This window comes from Cervus canadensis, chromosome 27 (assembly GCF_019320065.1).
Source record: "Cervus canadensis isolate Bull #8, Minnesota chromosome 27, ASM1932006v1, whole genome shotgun sequence".
Lineage (NCBI taxonomy): Eukaryota > Metazoa > Chordata > Mammalia > Artiodactyla > Cervidae > Cervus > Cervus canadensis.
In genome coordinates, this window is record NC_057412.1 from 1,328,905 (window position 1) to 1,350,614 (window position 21,710).

At 42.1% G+C, this 21,710-nt stretch overlaps 1 protein-coding gene across 1 annotated transcript in view; it reads left to right on the forward strand.

Annotated features, from left to right (window-relative positions):
- Window positions 1-11,440, forward strand: part of TMEM50B (transmembrane protein 50B) — a 39,396-nt gene extending 27,956 nt beyond the window's left edge. The window contains exons 5-7 of the mRNA XM_043448901.1: window positions 3,713-3,805; window positions 6,529-6,586; window positions 9,978-11,440. Of these exons, the coding sequence (XP_043304836.1) occupies window positions 3,713-3,805; window positions 6,529-6,586; window positions 9,978-10,023 (197 nt within the window). The 3' untranslated portion in view covers window positions 10,024-11,440. The remainder of the gene's footprint in view (window positions 1-3,712; window positions 3,806-6,528; window positions 6,587-9,977) is intronic.
- The last annotated feature ends 10,270 nt before the right edge of the window (window positions 11,441-21,710 follow it).

Consider the following 21,710-nt stretch of genomic DNA (forward strand, 5'->3'; position numbering starts at 1 on the left):
TTGCATTCCAGTCCCCTATAATGAAAAGGATATCTTTTTTGGGTGTTAGTTCTAGAAGGTCTTATAGGTCTTCATAGAACCATTCAACTTCAGCTTCTTCAGCAGTACTGGTCAGGGCATAGACTTGGATTACCGTGATATTGAATGGTTTGCCTTGGAAATGAACAGAGATCATTCTGTCATTTTTGAGATTGTACCCAAGTACTGCATTTTGGACTCTTTTGTTGACTATGAGGGCTACTCCATTTATTCTAAATGATTCTTGCCCACAGTAGTAGATATAAATTCGCCCATTTGTCCATTTTAGCTCACTGATTCCTAAAATGTCAATGTTCGCTCTTGCCATCTCCTGTTTGGCCACTTGCAATATACCTTGATTCATGGACCTAACATTCCACCTATGCAATATTGTTCTTTTTTTTTTGCAATATTGTTCTTTGTTCCATTGTTATAGCAATGGACTTTACTTCCATTGCCAGTCACATCTACAACTGGGTGTTGTTTTTGCTTTGGCTCCATCTCTTCATTTTTTCTGGAGTTATTTCTCCACTGATCTCCAGTAGCATTTTGGGTACCTACCGACCTAGGGAGTTCATCTTTCAGGGTCATATCTTTCTGCCTTTTCAAACTGTTCATGGCGTTCTCAAGGCAAGAATGCTGAAGTGGTTTGCCATTCCCTTCTTGTAGAATACTTAGTGTGTACCAAAGACTACCCTGAATTTTCTACACATATTAACTCAGCCAGTTTTGCAATAGTCCTTGGAGATAAGTGATCTTGTCCTCAATTTTAGATGAAGGAACTAGGGCACAGAGAGCTCAAGTAACTTGTCCAAGTCAGAAAGCAAGTAAGTGGTGGGGCCAGGATTTGCACTCCGACAGGCTGATTTCAGAGCCTTTGCTTTTAGCCACTGTGTCATGCTTGTATCCAGTTGAGAACCGTTTAGTGTCCTTGTCTGTTACCATTTACTCAGTGTAATTGAGGATAATTTTATATGAAATATAATGTTCAGTTTAAGGTGTACAATTTGAATTTTGACAAATGTACACAGTGTGTAGCTACACCTACAGTCGTAGTATAGAATATTTCCGTTACTCCAGAAAGTTTAATCCCCTTTCCCCTACCTGGCCACCGCTAATCTGCCTCCTGTCACTGTAGTTTTGCCCTTTCTAGAATCTCATGTACCCACTGAATGACTCCCAGTTTCCCCCTTCAGTCCCTGGCAACTGCTATTGTACTCGCTGTTTCTGTGAGCTTGACTGTCTTAGATACCTCACATAAAGGGCATGGGCCTGGAAGAAGGAAATCCTGCTGTATGTGATAACAGGGATGAACTTGGAGGACATGATGCTAAGTGAACTAAGCCAGTTACAGGGGGACAAGTAAGCTTTCTTTTGCACCTGATGCTTTAAGCGCTGATGCAGATTTTATGATTTCACTTCCATTGTGATCCTTGAAGAATTGGAGAGGCTGGGGATAGTGACAAATGACAGACAAACCTAAGTTAAAAGTGCGTTGTGGGGCTTCCCTGGTGGCTCCGTGGTAAAGAATCCACTGCCAGTGCAGGGTACGCAGGTTCGATCCCTGACCCGGGAACATCCCACATGCCATGGAGCAACTAAGCCCGTGAGCTGCAGCTATTGAGCTGGTGCTCTGGAACCTGGGAGCCGCAACTACTGAAGCCTGTGCACCCTAGAGCCCATGCTTTGCAATAAGACAAACCACCACAATGAGAAGCCCCCACCCCCCAACTGGAGAGTAACCCCCTCTCGCTGCGACTAGGAAAAAGCCCACAGAGCAACAAAGACCCAGCACAACCAAAAATAAAAGTAAATAAAAATTATTTTAAGAAGTGTATTGTGTGTGTATGCTCACTTGCATGTCTTGTGCCCCAGCTTTGGCAGGTAATGTCAGGAATGAGTGAGAATGAAGAATAAAAGAGCATGTATTAGCAAGTGAAAATGTTGTGCATAGAGCACACATTTATTTATTTGATCATTAAAAATATATTCCACAGACATTGCTGTGGATTACGTTACTATTATCTGTTTTGTATAGAAAATTGTGCTGTAACTTACCCAAAGCTTTTTAGCTTAAGGGTAGAACTTGCATTTGTCTTGGGTCTGTGTGGTTCCAAAGCCTGTACTTTTTACTCTTAGTGACTATTACATTTTATTCCATGATTATTCTCTACTAAGTTCAAGTTCATAGTACAGTTTATACATGGTGCCTTTAGTGCAACTTCTGTCTAGTACTTCAGAAAATAAGGGCAAACTGTCTTATAGGCATGCTCACTTATTGCCACACTTTCATACTACTTTAACAGTTTATTTGTAATTTATTCCTATTTAATTCCCAGAGTAATTTGCAGGAGAGTGTTATCAAAGTAATGAATATACAACAAATGGGAATGTTAAATAAAAAGGAACAGGAACCAGGTAGAAAGGAGATATTGTACTTAGAATGTAGGACAAGATGGATACTCTTATTAATTGTTTATTAACCTGACTCTGAGCTTCCTTGTAGTCAAAGCAAAAAAGGGAAAATATTAGTTTTTTATTTTTTGTTAAACAAAAGCATACTCATTTTTTAAGGGAATTTTTTTTTTCTTGTTCTATCAGAAGAGTTTTGTGTGGTCACATATAAAGGACATGAAGGAAAATAATTACAAGGAGTTTTGGTAGTTCCTTTTCATTTATTTTTTAAAAAGGCTGCAATTGAATTTGGAAGATGTCTTTCTCCAAGGAGCTAAACATTTCTGTATACTTCTGGAGATCTGCTTAGTATTATAATAAAATTGAGACAATCTAGAGACCTGTTTTTTTCAAACATCAGCTGTTCCAGCCATGCTGAGCTTTGAGCTTCCTGCTTATCTGGTGTCCAAAATGTACGAATTTCTGTTCACTTAGTAACAGAATATCTGCAATGAAAGCAAGTTTAGCTGTTACGGAAAGCGGCTTGGGTTTTATTTTCATTCCAGTGGAGCTTCATTCCCCTTCCACAGGGTGGCAGGCTGTCAATATACCTGTGATAAGGGTCTGGCACAGATGAAAACTTGCTTTCCTAAAAGTGTGTTGAATCTTCTCACGTGATCACTGTATTGAGATTCTGTGTTGTATAAATTCAAAAATTCTGCATAGTGAGGGGTTGAAGAGATGCTTTTGTCCTTGAACTTTTCAAGGATACGTGGCACAAGTTGCTGCCTCAGCCGTAAGACAGACTGATATATGGCTGCTGTTAGTATCATATTGAGTAGTAACATGATATTAATACTGATGAAGAGGGGACATATGGTCCTTGTTCATTTGCAATCTCTCATTCCTGTATGGTAATGGCTGTCTGAAATAAATGTTACTTCTAATAGAACAATTACTTTGATAATATATAACAGGATAACTTTTCAGTTAGGGTTCAATTAATCAGTTTAGTCAAGTAATGACTTATGAAGCCTGCCTACTTTAATTTACTCAGCTGTTAGTTTTTTTAGCCAGTAGAATGACAGCTTACCCTTTTTCTCTTTACAAGTATTGCTTTACCTGTTTTAGTTTATTTTTTAAAATCTTCATTCAGTTAATTGTTAAAGCAGGTGTATATAAATATGTGACTGTCTTTGATAGGCATAGTGTATATTAAGTTACGTGTTCTAGTGTTGTATATTCCTGAGACATAGAGCTGCAGAAATGAGCAAAATCATAAAGCCGGTTTTTCACACAGGTGCTCGAGTTTGGCTCTTCATTGGTTTCATGTTGATGTTTGGGTCACTGATTGCTTCTATGTGGATTCTCTTTGGTGCCTATGTTACCCAGAGTAAGTATTTATTTTTCTTTTCTTTCATAGGAGACATTCAGATATGTCTTTTCTATGTGGCTTAGTCTTTTATCTCCCCATGGAGTAAAATTTAGTCTAATTACTCAGCTTCAAGCTAAGACTCCGTGTAAAGATATAAATTGTTTAATATAGCTTCCCTTTGGGGTCATTGAGTGCAGTAGGGTAGGCCCGCTGGGAAATCCAAGCCACTGACAAGACCAGGTAACTCTCAGCCATCTCTCGAGGTTCTCATTCCTTTCTTTCCCCAGGCAGCCAGACTCTACACTAGAGGCCTTTTACTGAGGATTGTGGTCTTAAAAGCTGCACAGGGCTACAGCCCCTTATACACAACTCGAAAACCCACGAAGTGCTGAAGGTCAAGAATTTCATAAGCAGCTTGGCAGCAAAACCTGACCTAAACTGACCTGGGGCTCATTATTATCTTTATTCGCTTTAATAAGCATTCAAATGTTTTATTATGGGAATATGGTTGCATTTGGTTGTGGGATACTGGTCCAAACCCAGTTGTGGGTGCTATGCCATATTATGCCCTGTGTTATCATCCTTAAATCTGAAAAATTCTCAGTTCTAAAACATGTCTGGCCCCAAGGATTTCAAGATAAGGTGTTATGGACACTGTATCTTTCTGTCCACTGATACATCTCCTCTCCAACTCCAGTCTCTAATTTTTCATTCATAGGTACAAGGGGAGTCTTTTAAGTGCAAGATTGAAGATGTGTATAGCCTTCATGTAGAAACGGTTGATGCCGTGGAGTGAGCTCTTAGTACATCATTCTGAGTCTTGGGACTGTTTCAGTCCCCACAGCTTTTCATCAGGGAGGTGGTGAGAGGTTTTGAAAAGCGGGACGCAGTTGTACCCTGTACTCCAGGAAGCATCAGAAGAACCTTTCACTGGCTCTCTCCCTCCACTCCAAAGACAGCATCAGTTTCAGATAACACTTTACTCATCTTCTGATGCCTCTGTCTTTGGAATCTCTTTGTCACTCTGCTTAACTGTCACATCTCCTTGTCCTGACCCCCAGCTGACCTTTTAATATCATGATAGGATCCCTTAAGTATCATAGGTTGATCAGTATTAGATTTTGGAATACCTTCATCTTTCATTTTGTGCAAAATAAATAGGTATAAGAGGTGAGTGGTTGGCTGATGTTTAAATAATACCACTCACCACATATATCTAAAATGTGTTATTTTAGTTTATTAAAAATACTATGAAAAACAAATAAATAAATAAAAATACTATCGAGCTTGCAGTTGTTGGGCTGTACTGTGTAGCATGTGTGATCTTCATTCCCCCACCAGTCACAGTGCAGAATCCTAACCACTGGACCACCAGGGAACTCCCTTTAGTGGTTGTATCTTAATCTTTAAAGATCCAGTACATATTGAGAAGTTTATTGATTATGGATCTCATTTCCATATTCCTACAGTACTGCTCATTACATATACTTAGAGTGTTTTGGCCAAACCACACAGCCTGTAGGATCTTGGTTCCCTGACCAGGGATTGAACCTGCACTCGCTGCAGTGGAAGCTCGGAGTCAACCCCCAGACCACCAAGGAATTCCCTATGTCTACATCTTAGTTTGCAAACTGAACATGCATTTACTTCAGAGAGCCTTTCTAACACGTATTTCAAGTCTTTTACTGAACAGGTTTTCTGGACCTGTTAACAGTAGCAGCTAACAGTTACACAGTACTTCAAGAGTGAGTACTGTCACGAGTGCTGTGTATAGTCTACACCTCTCACGCTCTGGGGTAGGTGTCGTTACAATGCCCATTTTACGATGAGGAAAGTAAGGGATGATGGGTGAAATAATTTACCCATGATCATACATTTAGTCAGTGGTAGAGTTGGGATTCAGATCCGGGGGTACGGCTCAAACTTGGAGCTTTTAACCAGGTTAATGTAGCTATATTGTTTGCTGTGATTTCAAAGGCTACAAGTTGAATATTTCTTCATCCTACCTAGTATTTTTAATCAGCATTGATCGTTTTATAAAAGTTAAATATCCACAAAAATTTGAATCATTTCCAATGTTTTCTTTTTCCTTCTTAGAAAGATAGTGACTCTTTTCTCCAGGAGAATATGATGAATTATAATGATTCTTTTTGCATGTGTCAGATTTATGAAATAAAACTCCTAAATTCATGAAGGAAAATAAGCTGAACAGACTGTTAGATCATCAAAAATGTAATTTGCATCTTTCTAACATTGCATATTTCTAAAGTTGTGTATTTCTATCATTGTACTTCTAACATTGTGCATTTCTGACGTGTATTTATTGGCCATGGGAAGTGACGGATGAGCTGCTGCTTCTCAGCAGTTCAGATGTAGCTGAAACCATAGCAAATACTTAAGACAAAAAGAAAATCTAGTAAGTTCTTTGTCTTTTATCCAGAATGAAAGTAACCCTTTGTTTTGAGAGAATAAGGTGGGCACTTTCTTACCTCAGTTTCGCTGTAGATTTCGTTTTCTTTTTTGGCTATACCGTGTGGCTTGTGGGGTCTTAGTTCCGTGAATTGACTGAACCCTGAGATTGAGCCCTGAGAGCAGAAATGCAGAGGGGCTTCCCGCATTGTGGATTTCTTAGAGTTAATGGGTAATAGTAGTATTTTATAATATGCAGAGCATTATAAACGTCACAAATACTTTGTTGCTGACCTTTGCCTTTTGTGATCTGTTTTACTTTGTATGTGCAGATACTGATGTTTATCCAGGACTAGCTGTGTTTTTTCAAAATGCACTTATATTTTTTAGGTAAGTTGCCTAATTTTTAAACTACAGGTGTATACCATTTACAGAAACATTATCTTTATTATAAGAGCAGCATATGCAATGAAACATGTATAAATCTACAATATATAAAACTTATTTTAAAAAGTAAAAGTTCTACTATTGCATAAAAGCATACATAAACCACTTAATTAGGGGCCCTGCTGTATGCCAAGACTTAAGCTAGATGCTTTATGGATGTTAACTTTTTAAATTCCTGTGTAATTGTCTTAAGTATGTAAACCAGATGGTGTTCCTATTTTATCAATGAGAAAATAAGACTCAGAGGCTTACTTAAGTTCACTTAATAAGCAAATGCAGAACAGGGATTTGGACCCACCAGACTGCTGTTTCCATAGGCTGTGTTTTGTTGAGAAGCCTTCATGTACCTTCAGTAAAAAGAAAAAATTAGAATTAATACATAATATGCATGTCATATACAAAACCTGATTAGGGAATTAAATTTTTTAATTAAGTTTTAAAAGATAACTTTAAATAAAATAATAAATGATCAGAAATGTTTTTTAGGGGTAATCTTCTGTAAAGCTTCTAAAATGAAGCCTGTATCCTTTGCTTTTTGAGATGAAATGTCTTTTAATGTAAAGATAGGTAGGTACTTTAGGCATCATTTATAAAATTACAGCCCTTACCCTACACCTCACTCACAGAAGCATTAAGATCTAAGCCTTGGAGAAGTGTGTTTTTGTCACTGGTTTTAAGGAGTTGGATTATGGAGGGCTATGGTGTCGTTTTCTTCATATTTCTTCTGTTTGGGGTTCACTGAGTTTCTTGGATCTGTGGATATGTTACAGTTTTCACCATACTTGGAATCTTTTCAGACATTATTTCCTCAAATATTTTTTCTATCCACCCCGCCCTCCTGGTTCCAGCCACACACGTACTAGGCTGCTCGATGTCATCCCACAGCTCACTGGCGCTTAGTTCTTTGCGTGCTTTTTTCCTACCTCTCCAGCGCTGCTCTTCTGCCCACCAAGTCTTCTCCTTTCTTGTTTCTCTCTGTGTTTCATTTAGGTTCGTTTCCATTGTCACATCTTTAAATTCACTGATGTCTGCTTCTGTCACGTCTAATCTGCTGTTACTCCCATCCAGTGTGGTTCTCATCTCAGACATTGTATTTTTCATCTCTGTTAACTTGATTTGGGCTTTTTTCCCCCACCATTTCCGTGTCTCTCCCTAACATGCTTATGCTCTTCCTGTCTTCCTGAACACATGAAGTATGTTTATAGCTCTTCCAGTGTCCTTGTCTAATTGTGTCAGTTCTCAGTTGTTTCTACTGATTGCTTCCATTTCCTTTTTTCATTCTGAGTCTCTTCCTCTATTTGCTCTTTGCTGGCGGCTGACTGGGGGCTGGACTGTTGGGTGTTCCCTTAAATGTTTTTGAGCTTTGTTCTGAATGCAGCTCAGTCATTTGCAAACGTGTTGATCCTTTGGATCTTACTTGCAAGCTTTGTTAGGCAGGCCCAGAGCAGCTTTAGTCTGGGATTAATAGGTCCCCCTTGCTAAGGCAGAGAGCACTTCAGAGTGTTCTTCCGGATGCCGCGTGTGTTCTGAGGCCCTCCGGGAGCTCTGGGAGTGGTCCTTTCCAGTGTCTCCTTCGCTTTTCTCTGGTGGGTTCTGCCCGCCCGTCTGCTGTCAGTACTCAGCAGAAGCCCATGGGCCCCACCCTCCAGCCGTCTGTCCTCCACCTTGCACTCTGGCTGCTTGTCCTCCCCGAGCACGTGACACTGTTTCCTCACCTCCAGAGACCCCTGTGCCTGGATTCCTTCTTATTGCACTGCAGCTGGGGCACTCTTGGTTTTGAAAGATGTGTGACCATTTCTGCGTCTTATGATTGTATTTCTCGGCACATGACTCACAGCCTTCTGGGAATACATTGAATTTGCACAAAGACATGTTAGGCACTGTTTCGAGATCAAATTTAAATTCAGATTCAGCCCTTTGCAGGGGCAGGTGAGCCTGTACAAATGACAGTTGGATGAGCAGAAACCTTATGTGTGTAAAGGCCTGTGATCACGTGCAGTGGCTGCTGCATCAACTGTGTGCTCCGCCCCGATGCAGGCAAGTTACCCAGCCAGCCGTGCTTCCCGTGTGCCGGGCTGCTTCTGAGTGTGGAGGGCAGCTCCCCCTCCTCGGTTTGCGTGCCCAGCAGTCTGCCATGCCCTGGCCACTCACTGTTGATGTTTCTTAAGTTTCTTTTCTAGGCTTCTTCTCGACTTGTTCTTTCTCTCGATGAGATCCTTTTTGCTGGGGACTTCAGTTAGTACCTGAACTCAGAGAGCCACAGATGTCTATCTCTGTGTCTAAACCACGTATTGGATTCTTACTTATCCCCTCCTGAGTGGCTGACATTTGAAATCTAACACAGCCAGTGTACCCACAGCTCAAACTCCTGGTCCCAGAGTGTCCCATCTTTCTGCCCCTTCCTTCTTCCCCTCATACCTTGCTGAGATAATGTCTTTCTTCCTCCCCTCCCTCCTCCCTCCCCTCCCTTTCCCCTCCCTCCTCCCTCCCCTGGGTCTTCATGCTGCGGGCAGGTTTTCTCTAGTTGTTGGGAGTGGGGGCTGCTCTTGATGGTGGTGTGTGGGCCTCTCACTGCGGTGGCCCCTTCTGTGACAGAGCATGCGCTCTGGGTGCATGGGCTCCGTGGTTGCGGAGCACAAGCTTAGATGCCCCGTGGTATGGGCGATCTCCCTGAACTGGGGATCGAACCCGTGCTGCTGCATTGGTAGGTGGACTCTTAACCACTGGACCACCAGGGAAGTCCCACACTCCCTTTCTTTTAGAATTTCAGTTCAGTCATCACTTCCTTCGGAAAACCTTGTCCTCCAACTAGGTCCGAGCCTTGTATTTCTCTCTCTGGATACCGTGTGAGTCACTGAGTTGGGATTTGGTTTTCTCCTGATGAGCACATCTGTCTAGTCTTGGCTCACAGTCACATTCCCACTGCTCAGCCAGGTGCCGCGTGCCCAGCCAATACTCTGTACAGTAACTTTCTGTAAATGAATGAAAAATTGCATGATGGTCTGTTTTAGGATGCTTCAGTTTTTGTAGTTCAGATATTGTAGAACCCTAGAGTGTGAGTGACCTTATTGCTAGCCACGATGAGAAATGTGGTCTTTCCTTACCAGTGTCCTATCCTGTAACTTCAGGCTTTAAGAACATATTAAACTCAGCCATCAGGCCCATAGACTGCTTTATAAAACAAGCAAATTCAGACCAACAGCACCACAGTCTTAAATTTTAGAAACTGATAGGAAGGATCAGTGAGGTATCCATCAAAGCATATTTAGAAAATGAATTCTCTATTGTGTTTCTATGTGGTTTTACCTCACGATTTATTTTAATATCTTTCCAGCACTCTGATCTACAAATTTGGAAGAACTGAAGAGCTGTGGACCTGAGAGCACTTCTCAAATCACGTTTCCCTTTTGTTTTATTCTATCTGTAGATGAGTTTTATCTCAGTATAATTTACACATTGCCAAATGGAATAGATTGTACGTTAAATGTTTTGTCTCTTTACACTTTTATGCCCTGAGTTTTTAAATAGTTTTATGAAATTTCTGTCCTTTTTTTTCCCATTGAATTAGATTGTTAAAATGTACATAGTATAAGACTATATAGATGAGATGGGGAGTGTCAGTCTTTTTATTCTTGAGGACTTAAAGCTTAATCTGTTTCCTGAGCCAGGGTTGTATCATCATGGTCATTGTAGCGTTAACTACTTTGCCTGATTTTCAAAGATGTGCAAAAAATACAGCTCCACATATCTGAAAGAAGCACTGAGCCATTAAAAGGGGTATTTTAGCAAGTTGTAATTTATTTTGGCTTAAATGAATTTTTTTTTAAAGGAAAAATGTTTGTTCTTATGTATAAAAGAAGTGGACTTTTATATGAAGATTTTTAAAAATGCCCGAAGGACTAGTTTGAAAATCTCTTCTAAAAAACAATTCCTCTAATAAGACTTTATTTGAGAAAGGGTAATACATGATCACATAAGCTCAGTTTTACATGGCTGATGTAAAAAGACTGTTAGGCAGCTCAGCAACATGCTTCTTAACAAAAGCAGCTTAAATGGTTGTCTTTTGACAGCCTACTATTATCTGATATTACAAAATTCTATATCAAGCAAGTTTGAAGACAACTGCAGTTTAAAAGCATGAACCATATAGCAAAAAGTGGAATAATTAGATTCAGGATAAAAGCACTTCTTCCTAAAGGGGATCATTATGACCTAGTGAAAAATTAGGCATTTCATCCACTCAATGACTTGACTACAAGTCTGTCTTTTGCTCTAGCTTTCAGAGCTTTAGGTGAACTCTTCCTGCAAAATACATCTTTAACCTGAAAGTTCTTACTCCAGTCAAAAGCTGGAGTATTTGCACTGTATTTGCACTGTGTGTATTCCCCTGAGAGATTTCAAAGGGAGAGCTGGGTCTTTATTTCTACTTTGGCTTTCCTTTGTTTTTTTGTTGCACTTTTTTTCAACAGGTTTTTTTTTGTTGTTGCACTTTTTTCCTCCAGAGGGACTTTTCTAGAGCCTTTTGTTGTAAGACAGAATAATATTAGTGATATTATATGCAGCTTCTAACACAAGCCGTGTTTTGCTTAACGTGTCTCTCCTCTCTGAGGTTTTACCGTGCACAGAGTATGAAGCAGTTGTGGAATGCTGTGCCTCTGTCTAGATATCATCTTGTTTAATCACTTTCTCTTTGTTGTTTTTTCCTTCAAAAATACCGTCTTGCTTCCAATAAATTGTAAGACTAATTACATGGTTCCACTCCCTTGTAACTTGTTACAATAAATATTACTTCTCACACATTGTAATATTGTTAAATCTGTTGGAGAAAACAAACTCTAAAATTTGGTTTGCTGTTCAGTTTTCAGTCATTTCCAGTGGACCTGGTCAAAGAAGTGGTTTCCCTTTATAAAATATATATATATATATATTTTTTTTTTCTCCCTGTTGGGTGCAGGGGACACAACTGCTCAGCTTGTGAGATTCTAGTTCCCTGACCAGGGCTGAAACCTGGGTCCTCGGCAGTGAAAGTGGGGAGTCCCAACCACTGGACCGGCAGTGAATTCCCAGGAGAAATATATTCTACTCAGATTTGTGAAATGCTAGTGTGAAGGCTACTGAAGGGAAGGCTGACTGAAATAGTGGCTGCTTTTTCCATTTTTCACTCTGTCATGAATTTGTTTTTTAATTGGGAGCAAATCACTTGATTTCCCTGTTTGTTTCCTCATTAAAAAAAAAAAGATAATGTTGGTATCCACTCCTGTCAGACACCGTGAGTCAGAATAGAGTCCTTTGTAAACCTGTAAAGGTACATGTGTTTCCCCTAAAATCTCCCTGTTAACACAGGTTCAGTGGCTATCGAATCCAAGTGTCTTTTGGTGCTTTGTGCGAGACCAACATTACCAGAGCATTATACTTTATTAATTACAGTTTCTGAGTCCTCGCTGTATACTTGTGTTTTTGCTGTAGATGCTGCGTCTTTCTGTTATATAAAATTTTGACGTGTATCAATGTAATGAGGTAGCGGAGGTTGCAGACTGGAAGATCAGTGCCATATAGCATTTGCTGCTTGTGCAAGAAACCCCGGGGTGTTTGACGTGTGTGTTAGTCACTCAGTCGTGTCTGACTCTTTGCGACCCTATGGGCTATAGCCCGCCAGACTTCTCTATCTATAGGGTTCTCCAGGCAAGCGTACTGGAGTGGGTTGCCATTCCCTTATCCAGAGGATCTTCCTGACCCAGGGATCGAACCTTGATCTCCTGCATTGCAGGCAGATTCTTTACCGTTTGAGCTACAGAGAAGTCCTTTTTTTTTTAGTGTTTGACATAGATGCACTGAACTTAGGTTCGCTGCAGTTTTCCATGGGAGGGTTTTCAAACATAATGTTAACTCTGACCCCCCCTTTTTTTTCCTATTGCTCCACTTTTTTTTAAGCAGTTCTATTGCTCTGTTTTATATTTAATTGGCTCATATCAAACATCAAATCCCTGCCAACCTTATAGACTTATCCCATTTTTTTTTTTCTGTACTCTATCACCACACACTCATTCTGTTTAAAGTTTATAAAAACTAAAAACGAGGGGCTCCTTTTAGGCAGTTTCATCTCAAATAACACCCTGATAAATCCTGAGGGAGAAACATCTGATGCTAATTTTATCCCTCTCTAACAGTCACGTTTGGTTTTAACAGCCTGTGCGCATATTTCAGAGCACTCTCTTCACTGTATCATCTATTCAGACTGGGAGGATTGAAGTAGAGATTATTGTTTTAGTCCCTTTGTTGATTGCTTTTCTTATTTCTTTGAAAACAAAGGAGCAGCCTAACATGATGGATAAGTTGAGTGCTTTTCTGAAAAATGACTGAGGAAAATCAGAACGTGCTCATTTAATCCCAGAACAGTTCTGTTTTAAGGAAACTGTGACGCCTTCTTTGTTTTCACAGTCCACCCCCATTTTCATGAAAATAGTCCTTATTATAGTGCATTTCATTTGAAATGAACTGTATATCCATCCTGGTTCTTTCATACCTAAAGACAGTGAACTCTTCTATTCCCCCCCTGCCCTCAATTTCATTTGGACCAAACCCAAAATATTTCTCCACCTCTTCTTTTCCCTTCCGCCATGCTTTAAGCTTTCAAGCTTTCCAAATCCAGTCAGTTCTCTTGCTTTAAAATTACTTTCATCCGTGCTGGGTCTTGGCTGCCGTGTGGGCTTTTTCTGGTTGCAGCGAGCGAGGGCTCCTCTCTGGGTGCAGTGCGTGGGCTTCTCATTGCAGAGCAGGGGCTCTAGGCGTGTGGACTCGGGTTGTGGCTCCCAGGCTCTAGAGCACAGGCTCGTAGTTGTGGCTCTGGAGCTTTGTTGCTCTGCGGCAGGTGGGATCTTCCCCGATCAGGGATCAAACCCGTGTCTCCTGCATTGGCAGGCAGATTCTTTACCACTGAGCCACCAGGGAAGCCCCAGTCAGTTCTCATTATTTGCTATAGGCAGAATCTGTAAAGCCTCCCCAAGACCAAATTAGTGAATTCTGAATCTCTGCTCCTGATGGAAATGCTGGGTTAGGTGAGCTTTCGACCACAACATTTTCCTCAGCCGTCAATACATAACCTTGCTTCATGTGTGTTTATACTCAAAAACACCTTAATTACATTAAACTAGTTGATTCACAGCCTTGAGCTCAAAGCAACACTATGCCTTATGCCTGAAGGAAGCTTCTAACTCATGCATTTTTTCCTGCCAGCATGTGTGGAGAACCTTCTATGTCCTGTGTGTGGTCTCGTTTCATCCTCACAATTAGAGATAGGAACTTTTATTTGAGAGGTGAAGGGACTTGCCCACGGATCAGAGTCATGCTCAGGCACTTTGTTCCTGAGTGCGAAGTCCTGCTCGCCTCAGCCAGCATTTCTGAACTGCCCTAGAACCTTGGTATTTCTTTAGGAAAAAATGTACACTGGTCAAAGAAGCTTGGAAGACATTTGGTTGAACTAGGTTAAAAATTTTTTTTCTGTAAAGTTTTTTTCTTAGAGCTTTTTATAAAATGTGTCCTGTATTTTTTAGGAAGGAACTATCAATTCTATGGACTGCCGTGGTGACTTAGTGGTAAAGAATCTGCCTGCCAATGCAGGAGACTCAGATTTCGATCCCTAGATCGGGAAGATCCCCTGGAGAAGCAAATAGCAACCCACTCCATATTCTTCTGTCCCATAGACAGAGTAGCCTGGCAGGCCTCAATTTCAGTTCAGTTGCTCAGTCGTGTCCGACTCTTTGTGACCCCGTGGACTGCAGCATGCCAGGCCTCCCTGTCCATCACCAACTCCTGGAATTTACTCAAACTCATGTCCGTTGAGTCAGTGATGCCATTCAACCATCTCATCCTCTGTCGTCCCCTTCTCCTCCCGCCTTCAATCTTGCCCAGCATCAGGGTCTTTTCAAATGAGTCAGTTCTTCCCATCAAGTGGCCAGAGTATTGGAGTTTCAGCTTCAGCATCAGCATTGGTCTGTGGGGTCCCAAAGAGGTGGAACGACTGAGTGACTGAGTACGCACTTCCCCGGAAGCATATTGGACACCTTCCGACCTGAGGAGCGGCTCATCTTCCAGTGTCATATCTTTTTGCCTTTTCACGCTGTCCCTGGGGTTCTCTGGATAAGAATACTGGGGTGGTTTGCCAGTCCATCCTCCAGTGGACCATGTTTTGTCATTACTCTCCACTGTGACCCACCTGTCTTTTTTTTTTTTTAATGTTTATTAACACCAAAAACATTTTGCATTGGGGTATAGCCAGTTAACAGTGTTGTTATAGTTCCAGGTGAACAGTGAAGGGACTCCTCCGTACATACACATGTATTCCATGTCTGGGGTGGCCCTGCATGGTGTGGCTCTTAACTTCACTGAGTTACGCAAGCCGCTTCGCCACAAGGCTGCGATCGATGGAAGGGGTTTAGAGTGTTTTACTTTTCCCTAATTCTGCCACTGCCACTTAGCTGTGTGAACGCCACGCTGTTTGTCTTTCTCTAGGTTTGAGAATGCCTCGTGGTGCCTGGAAACAGTAAATGATCAGTAACGCTGGGTCCTTCTTTCCCTGGAGGCTTTGCCTGAGGCGTTTTCCCTTTGTCGTTGGATGGCTTTTTAGCCTTTGGTCACAAGGTGGCGTGCCGTCTTAAGACAGCAAACGAGGCACGGATGTGAAGAACAGACTGTTGGACCCTGTGGGAGAGGCGAGGGTGGGGTGATCTGAGAGAATGGCGTTGAATGTATATTACCAGATGTGAAACAGATCGCCAGTCCAGGTTCGATGCATGAGACAGGGTGCTCAGGGCTGCTGCACTGGGATGACCCTGAGGGATGGGATGGGAGGGAGGTGGGAGGGGGGTTCAGGATGGGGGACACATGTACCCCCATGGCTGATTCATGTCAATGTATGGCAAAACCACTACAATATTGTAAAGTAATTAGCCTTCAATTAAAATAAATTAAAAAAATTTTTAAAGATGCATAATTTAAAGTAAAAAAAAAAAAGAATCTGGAGGCGGTGTTTGTTTTTTTGAGCCTGCCAGTGGTTTTTTTTTTTTTTCTTTCTTTCGTAGCAGATTTAACACAGGTTAAGTCATTTTGTGTAGGGTTTTCGATTATAGTATATGCCTCTTCAATTCTTACATATACATTTTTTTTTTTCTTGGCTGCACTGGGTCTTGGTTGCTCCCTGCAGAGAGCAGGAGCTACTGTCTGATTGCGGTGAATGGGGTTTTTATTGTGGCTTTGCTGGTTGATGAGCACAGGCTGTAGGGCACGAGGCCTTCAGGGGTTCCTGCATGTGGTTCAGTAGCTGCAGTTCCTGGGCTCTGGAGTGCGGGCTCAGTAGCTGGTTGCCCCATGGCATGTGGGCTCCCTGGTCCAGGGATTGAAGCTGTGTCTCCTGCATTGCAAGGCAGATTCTTAACCACTGTCCCACCGTGGAAGCCCCCTCTTCAATTGTTTAAGCTGCAGAAAATAGGATATTTTAAATTTCTACAAGTAAGAGTAGCAAGGCAAGCCTTCTGGAACCCTGTGGATTATTGCCAGTGCAGAGATCAGCAAATCTTTGACATGGGAACACCTTGTCCACGTGACAAAGTGGGATTCAGTATGAGGCAAAGTATATTTATTTCCTGTTATGAAAGTTAGGAGTGTAGAGATTGACTGACTTATTTTGAAATAGCTTCAGATTTACAGGAAAGTTATAAAAATAACTCAGAGAATTCTAGCTTCCCCAGATGGTAACATTTTACCACAACTGCTTTAGTCTATATTTTTTTCTGAGACATTTGACAGTATGCTGCAGACAAGATTCCTCTTTACTCCTGAATACTTCTGTGTATTTCTGCAAATCAAAACTGTTCTACAATACCAAAATCAGGAAGTTAATGTTGATATAGCACTAAGCACTTCATTTGAATTTTGTCAAGTGCCCCACTAGTATGCTTTATAGTAAAGAAAAAGAAGGTTTTTTTCCTGTTCCAGAATCCAGTCTGTGATCGCACATTGCATTTAGTTGTTCGTGGCCCTTTAGTGGCTCTTTTAAAAAAAATACTTCTATTTATTTATTTATTTTTGGCTCTACTAGGTCTTTGTTGCTCTGAGGGTTTTCTGTAGTTGTGGAGAGCAGGGGCTACTCTGTAGTTGCGGTGCACCGGCTTCTCATTTTGGTGGTGTCTCGTTGTGGAACACAGGCTCTAGAACACCGGCTCAGTAGCTGTGGCACTTGGGCTTAGTTGTCCCACGGTATGTAGGACTTTCCCAGCTCAGGGATCGAATCTGTGTCTGCTGCACATGCAGGTGGACTCGTCACCATGACCCCCCCGGGAAGCCCCCTCTTGCTGTGCTTAATCGCTCAGTCATGTCCGACTCTTTGCGACCCCATGGACTGGGGTCCCCATGGCAACCCCATAGCCTGCCAGGCTCCTCTGTCCATGGGGATTCTCCAGGCAAGAACGCTGGAGTGGGTTGCCATGCCCTCCTCCAGGGGATCTTCCCAACCCAGGGGTTGAACCCAGATCTCCAGCATTGCAGGCGGATTCTTTACCATCTGAGCCACCAGGGAAGCAGTCTAATTCATGTTCATTATAAATTATTAATTCACACCACTAATTAAAGTGCAATATAGTTACATTAATTGATTATATTAATTTCACTAGTTAATATCTTTTGCAAGTGATTATGTTTTATTTTTATTTTTTTTAACACCAAAAACATTTTGTACTGGGGTGTAGCTGATTGACAGTGTTGTGAACAGTGAAGGGACTCTGCCATACATATGCATGCATCCATTCTCCCCCAAACCACCCTCCCATCCAGGCTGGCACATAAGATTGAGCAGAGTTCCATAATGGGTCCTTGTTGGTTGTCCATTTTAAATATAGCAGTGTGTACATAGCCTTCCCAAAGTCCTTAACTATCCCTTATCCCCCCGGTAACCTTGAGTTCGTTTTCTGTAAGTCTCTTTCTGTTTCTTAAGTAAGTTCATTTGTATCATTTCTTTTTAGATTCAACATATAAAGGATGTCATATTACATTTCTCTCTCCCTGTCTGACTTAACTTCACTCAATATGAGACTCTCTAGATAATCCAAGTTGCTGCAGATAGCCTTATTTCATTCTTTTTAGCAGCTGAGTAATATTCCATTGGGCAAGAATCCCTTAGAAGAAATGAAGTAGCCATCATAGTCAACAAAAGAGTCCGAAATGCAGTACTTGGATGCCATCTCAAAATCAACTTAATGATCTCTGTTCGCTTCCAAGGCAAACCATTCAATATCACAGTAATCCAAATCTATGCCCCAACCAGTAAAGCTGAAGAGGCTGAAATCAAATGGTTCTATGAAGACGTACAAGACCTTTTAGAACTAACACCCCAAAAAGATGTCCTTTAAATCATAGGGGACTGGAATGCAAAAGTAGGAAGTCAAGAGTTACCTGGAGTAACAAGCAAATTTGGCCTTGGAGTACGAAACGAAGCAGGGCAAAGGCTAACAGTTTTGCCAAGAGAACATACTGGTCATAGCAAACGCCCTCTTCCAACAACACAAGAGAAGACTCTACACGTGGACATCACCAGATGGTCAATACCAAAATCAGATTGACCATATTCTTTGCAACCAAAGATGGGGCAGCTCTATACAGTCAGCAAAAACAAGACTGGGAGCTGACTCAGATCATGAACTCCTTATTGCCAAATTCAGACTTAAATTGAAGAAAGTAGGGAAAACCACTAGACCATTCAGGTATGACCTAAATCAAATCCCTTATGATTATACAGTGGAAGTGACAAATAGATTCAAGGGATTAGATCTGATAGAGTGCCTGAAGAACTATGGGTGGAGGTTCATAACACTGTATAGCCATGGCTGATTCATGTCAATGTATGGCAAAAACCACTACAATATTGTAATTAGCCTCCAACTAATAAAAATAAATGAAAAAAAAAAACCCACAAAATTTTGGTTATATTTCCACCAAAACAGAAAAAAAAATTAAAAAATAAAAACAAAACAAAACACTGTATAGGAGGCAGTGATCAAAATCATACCCAAGAAAAAGAAATGCCAAAAGACAAAATGGTTGTCTGAAGAGGCCTTAAAAATAGCTGAGAAGAGAAGTGAAAGGCAAAGGAGAAAAGGAAAGATACACCCATAGGAATGCAGAGTTCCAGAGAATAGCAAGGAGACATAAGAAAGTCTTCTTAAGTGAACAATGCAAAGAAATAGAGGAAAACAATAGAATGGGAAAGACGGAGATCTCTTCAAGAAAATTAGAGATACCAGGGGAACATTTCGTGCAAAGATGGGCACAATAAAGGACAGAAATGGTATGGGCCTAACAGAGGCACAAGATATTAAGAAGAGGTGGCAAGAATACACAGAAGAACTATACAAAAAAGGTCTTAATGATGGTGTGGTCATTCACATAGAGCCAGACATCCTGGAATATGAAGTCAAATGAGCCTTTGGAAGCATCACTACAAAGTTAGTGGAGGTGATGAAATTCCAGTTGAGCTGTGTCAAATCCTAAAGAATGATGCTGTGAAAGTGCTGCACTCAATATGCCAGCAAATTTGGAAAACTCCACAGTGGCCACAGGACTGGAAAAGGTCAGTTTTCATTCCAATCCCAAAGAAAGGCAATGCCAAAAAATATTCAAACTATTGCACAATTGCACTCATCTCACATGCTAACAAACTAATGCTCAACATTCTCCAAGCCAGGCTTCAACAGTACATGAATCGTGAACTTCCAGATGTTCGAACTGGCTTTAGAAAAGGCAGAGGAACCAGAGATCAAATTGTCAATATCTGCTGGATCATCAAAAGAGTGAGAGTTCCAGAAAAACATCTATTTCTGCTTTATTGACTACACCAAAAGTCTTTGACTGTGTGGATCACAACAAACTGTGGAAAATTCTTCAAGAGATGGGAATACCAGACCACCTGACCTGCCTCCTGAGAAACCTATCTGCAGGCCAGGAAGCAACAGTTAGAGCTGGGCGTGGAACAACAGACTGGCTCCAAATCGAGAAAGGGGTGTGTCAAAGCTTCATGCTGTCCAACTGCTTGTTTAACTCGTGTGCAGGGACATCATGCAGAATGCCAGCTGGAGGAAGCACACACTGGGGCAAGGCTGCCAAGAAAAATATCAAGATGTACAGGTGACACCATCCTTATGGCAGAAGGTGAAGAACTAAAGAGCCTCTTGATGAAAGTGAAAGAGGAGGGTGAAAAAGTTGGCTTAAAATTCAGCATTCAGAAAACTAAGATCATGGCATCCAGTCCCATCACTTCATGGCAAATAGATGAGGAAACAATGGGAACAGTGAGATACTGTATTTTGGGGGGCTCCAAAATTACTGCAGATGGTGACTGCAGGCATGAAATTAAAAGACACTGGCTCCTTGGAAGAAAAGTTATGACCAACCTAGACTGCATATTCAAAAGCAGAGACTACTTTACCAAGAAAGGTCCGTCTAGTCAAAGCTATGGTTTTTCCAATAGTCGTGTATGGATGTGAGAGTTGGACTATAAAGAAAGCTGAGCACCAAAGAATTGATGCTTTTGAACTGTGGTGTTGGAGAAGACTCTTGAGGGTCCCTTGGATGGCAAGGAGATCCAACCAGTCAATCCTAAAGGAAATCAGTCCTGAATATTCATTGGAAGGACTGATGCTGAAGCTGAAACTCCAATACTTTGGCCACCTGTTGCGAAGAACTGACTCATTGGAGAAGACCGTGATGCTGGGCAAGATTGAAGGCAGGAGGTGAAGGGGACGACAAAGGGTGAGATGGTTGGGTGGCATCACCAACTCAATGGACATAAGTTTGAGTAAACTGGACAGGGAGGCCTGGTGTGTTACAGTCCATGGGGTTGCAAAGAGTTGGATACTACTTAGCAACTGAACTGAACTGAATATTTCACTATATATATATACCACATCTTCTTTATCCATTCCTGTGTCAGTGGACATTTAGGTTTCAACTAGATAGATCTTTGTAAAGAAACCCTGGGGGTCTACCTCACCCTCCTTTTTTTTAATAAATAAATGGGGGAGGGGGCCTGGAGCAGCCCCTCCTGCCTGTACTCTGTTCTTTTAGGTGGCATCCTTCTCAGTCTCCCTAGAGCGCCCGTGAACAGCACCGACCAGCTCCCTCCACCAGTCGGGCGCTGCCCCAGGTACCCTCTCGGACCCGCGGGTCTGCGCCCTCCTGACGCAGCTGGCCTTCCTCAGTCACCAGTAGCTGGAAGCAAGGAGGACAAGGCGACTTCCACCGTGTTCCCATCAGAGGGCCCGTGAGCACACCAAGGAGCCAGAAGCCTGACTGCTCCATGGGAAGATGCCTGCGTGGATTCACACTGTCACCGAACAGTAGGGATGGTTTAGGAGGTTCTTGCCTAATACACAGGCTTTCTGGCATAAAGCACCTTTATTCTGGAGAGCCCTGGAGCCCCTTAGGGATACACAGTTGTTTTCCGGTAGCTGAAAGCAGTGTAACTTAGTGGCTATGCAGACTTTTAAACACCCTGTGAACTGAGATAAATGATGATGAATGAAATAGAAGTCAACAAAGGCAGACGCCCCGAGCACAGGCTAGGACCCGAGCTGTTGTCCACACTGGCAGTTTCTGAGTGAGAGGGCAGCTGTGGTTTCTTCAGTGAGTGAGCGAACATCAATGGGTGACCTACGGATGTGGACAGTCTCCCTTCTCTGCACGTCCCTCACCCCCACGTCCCACCTGGGGTTCTCCCCTCTGTGCCCTCATGCCCATCAGCTCCTCATCCTGCTGGCCTTAGTACCCCCCAGAGCAAGAGGGGCTGCTTCCTCTCCCATGGCCCCAAGGTGTACCCCCACCCCCATCCCCCAACCCCCCAAACCCCCTGACATCCTCCTACCCGCCCCACCACGCCCCCCGCCCCCACCGTCTGCAATCTGCATGCTGAGCACTGCGGGACCCCCAGGGGGCGCTATTCACAATGACGGCCCAGAACATCCTATGTTGACTTAAAACTCCTGGCACAAAACAGTCTTGAAGGACCGGGTCTTTATGTAATGCA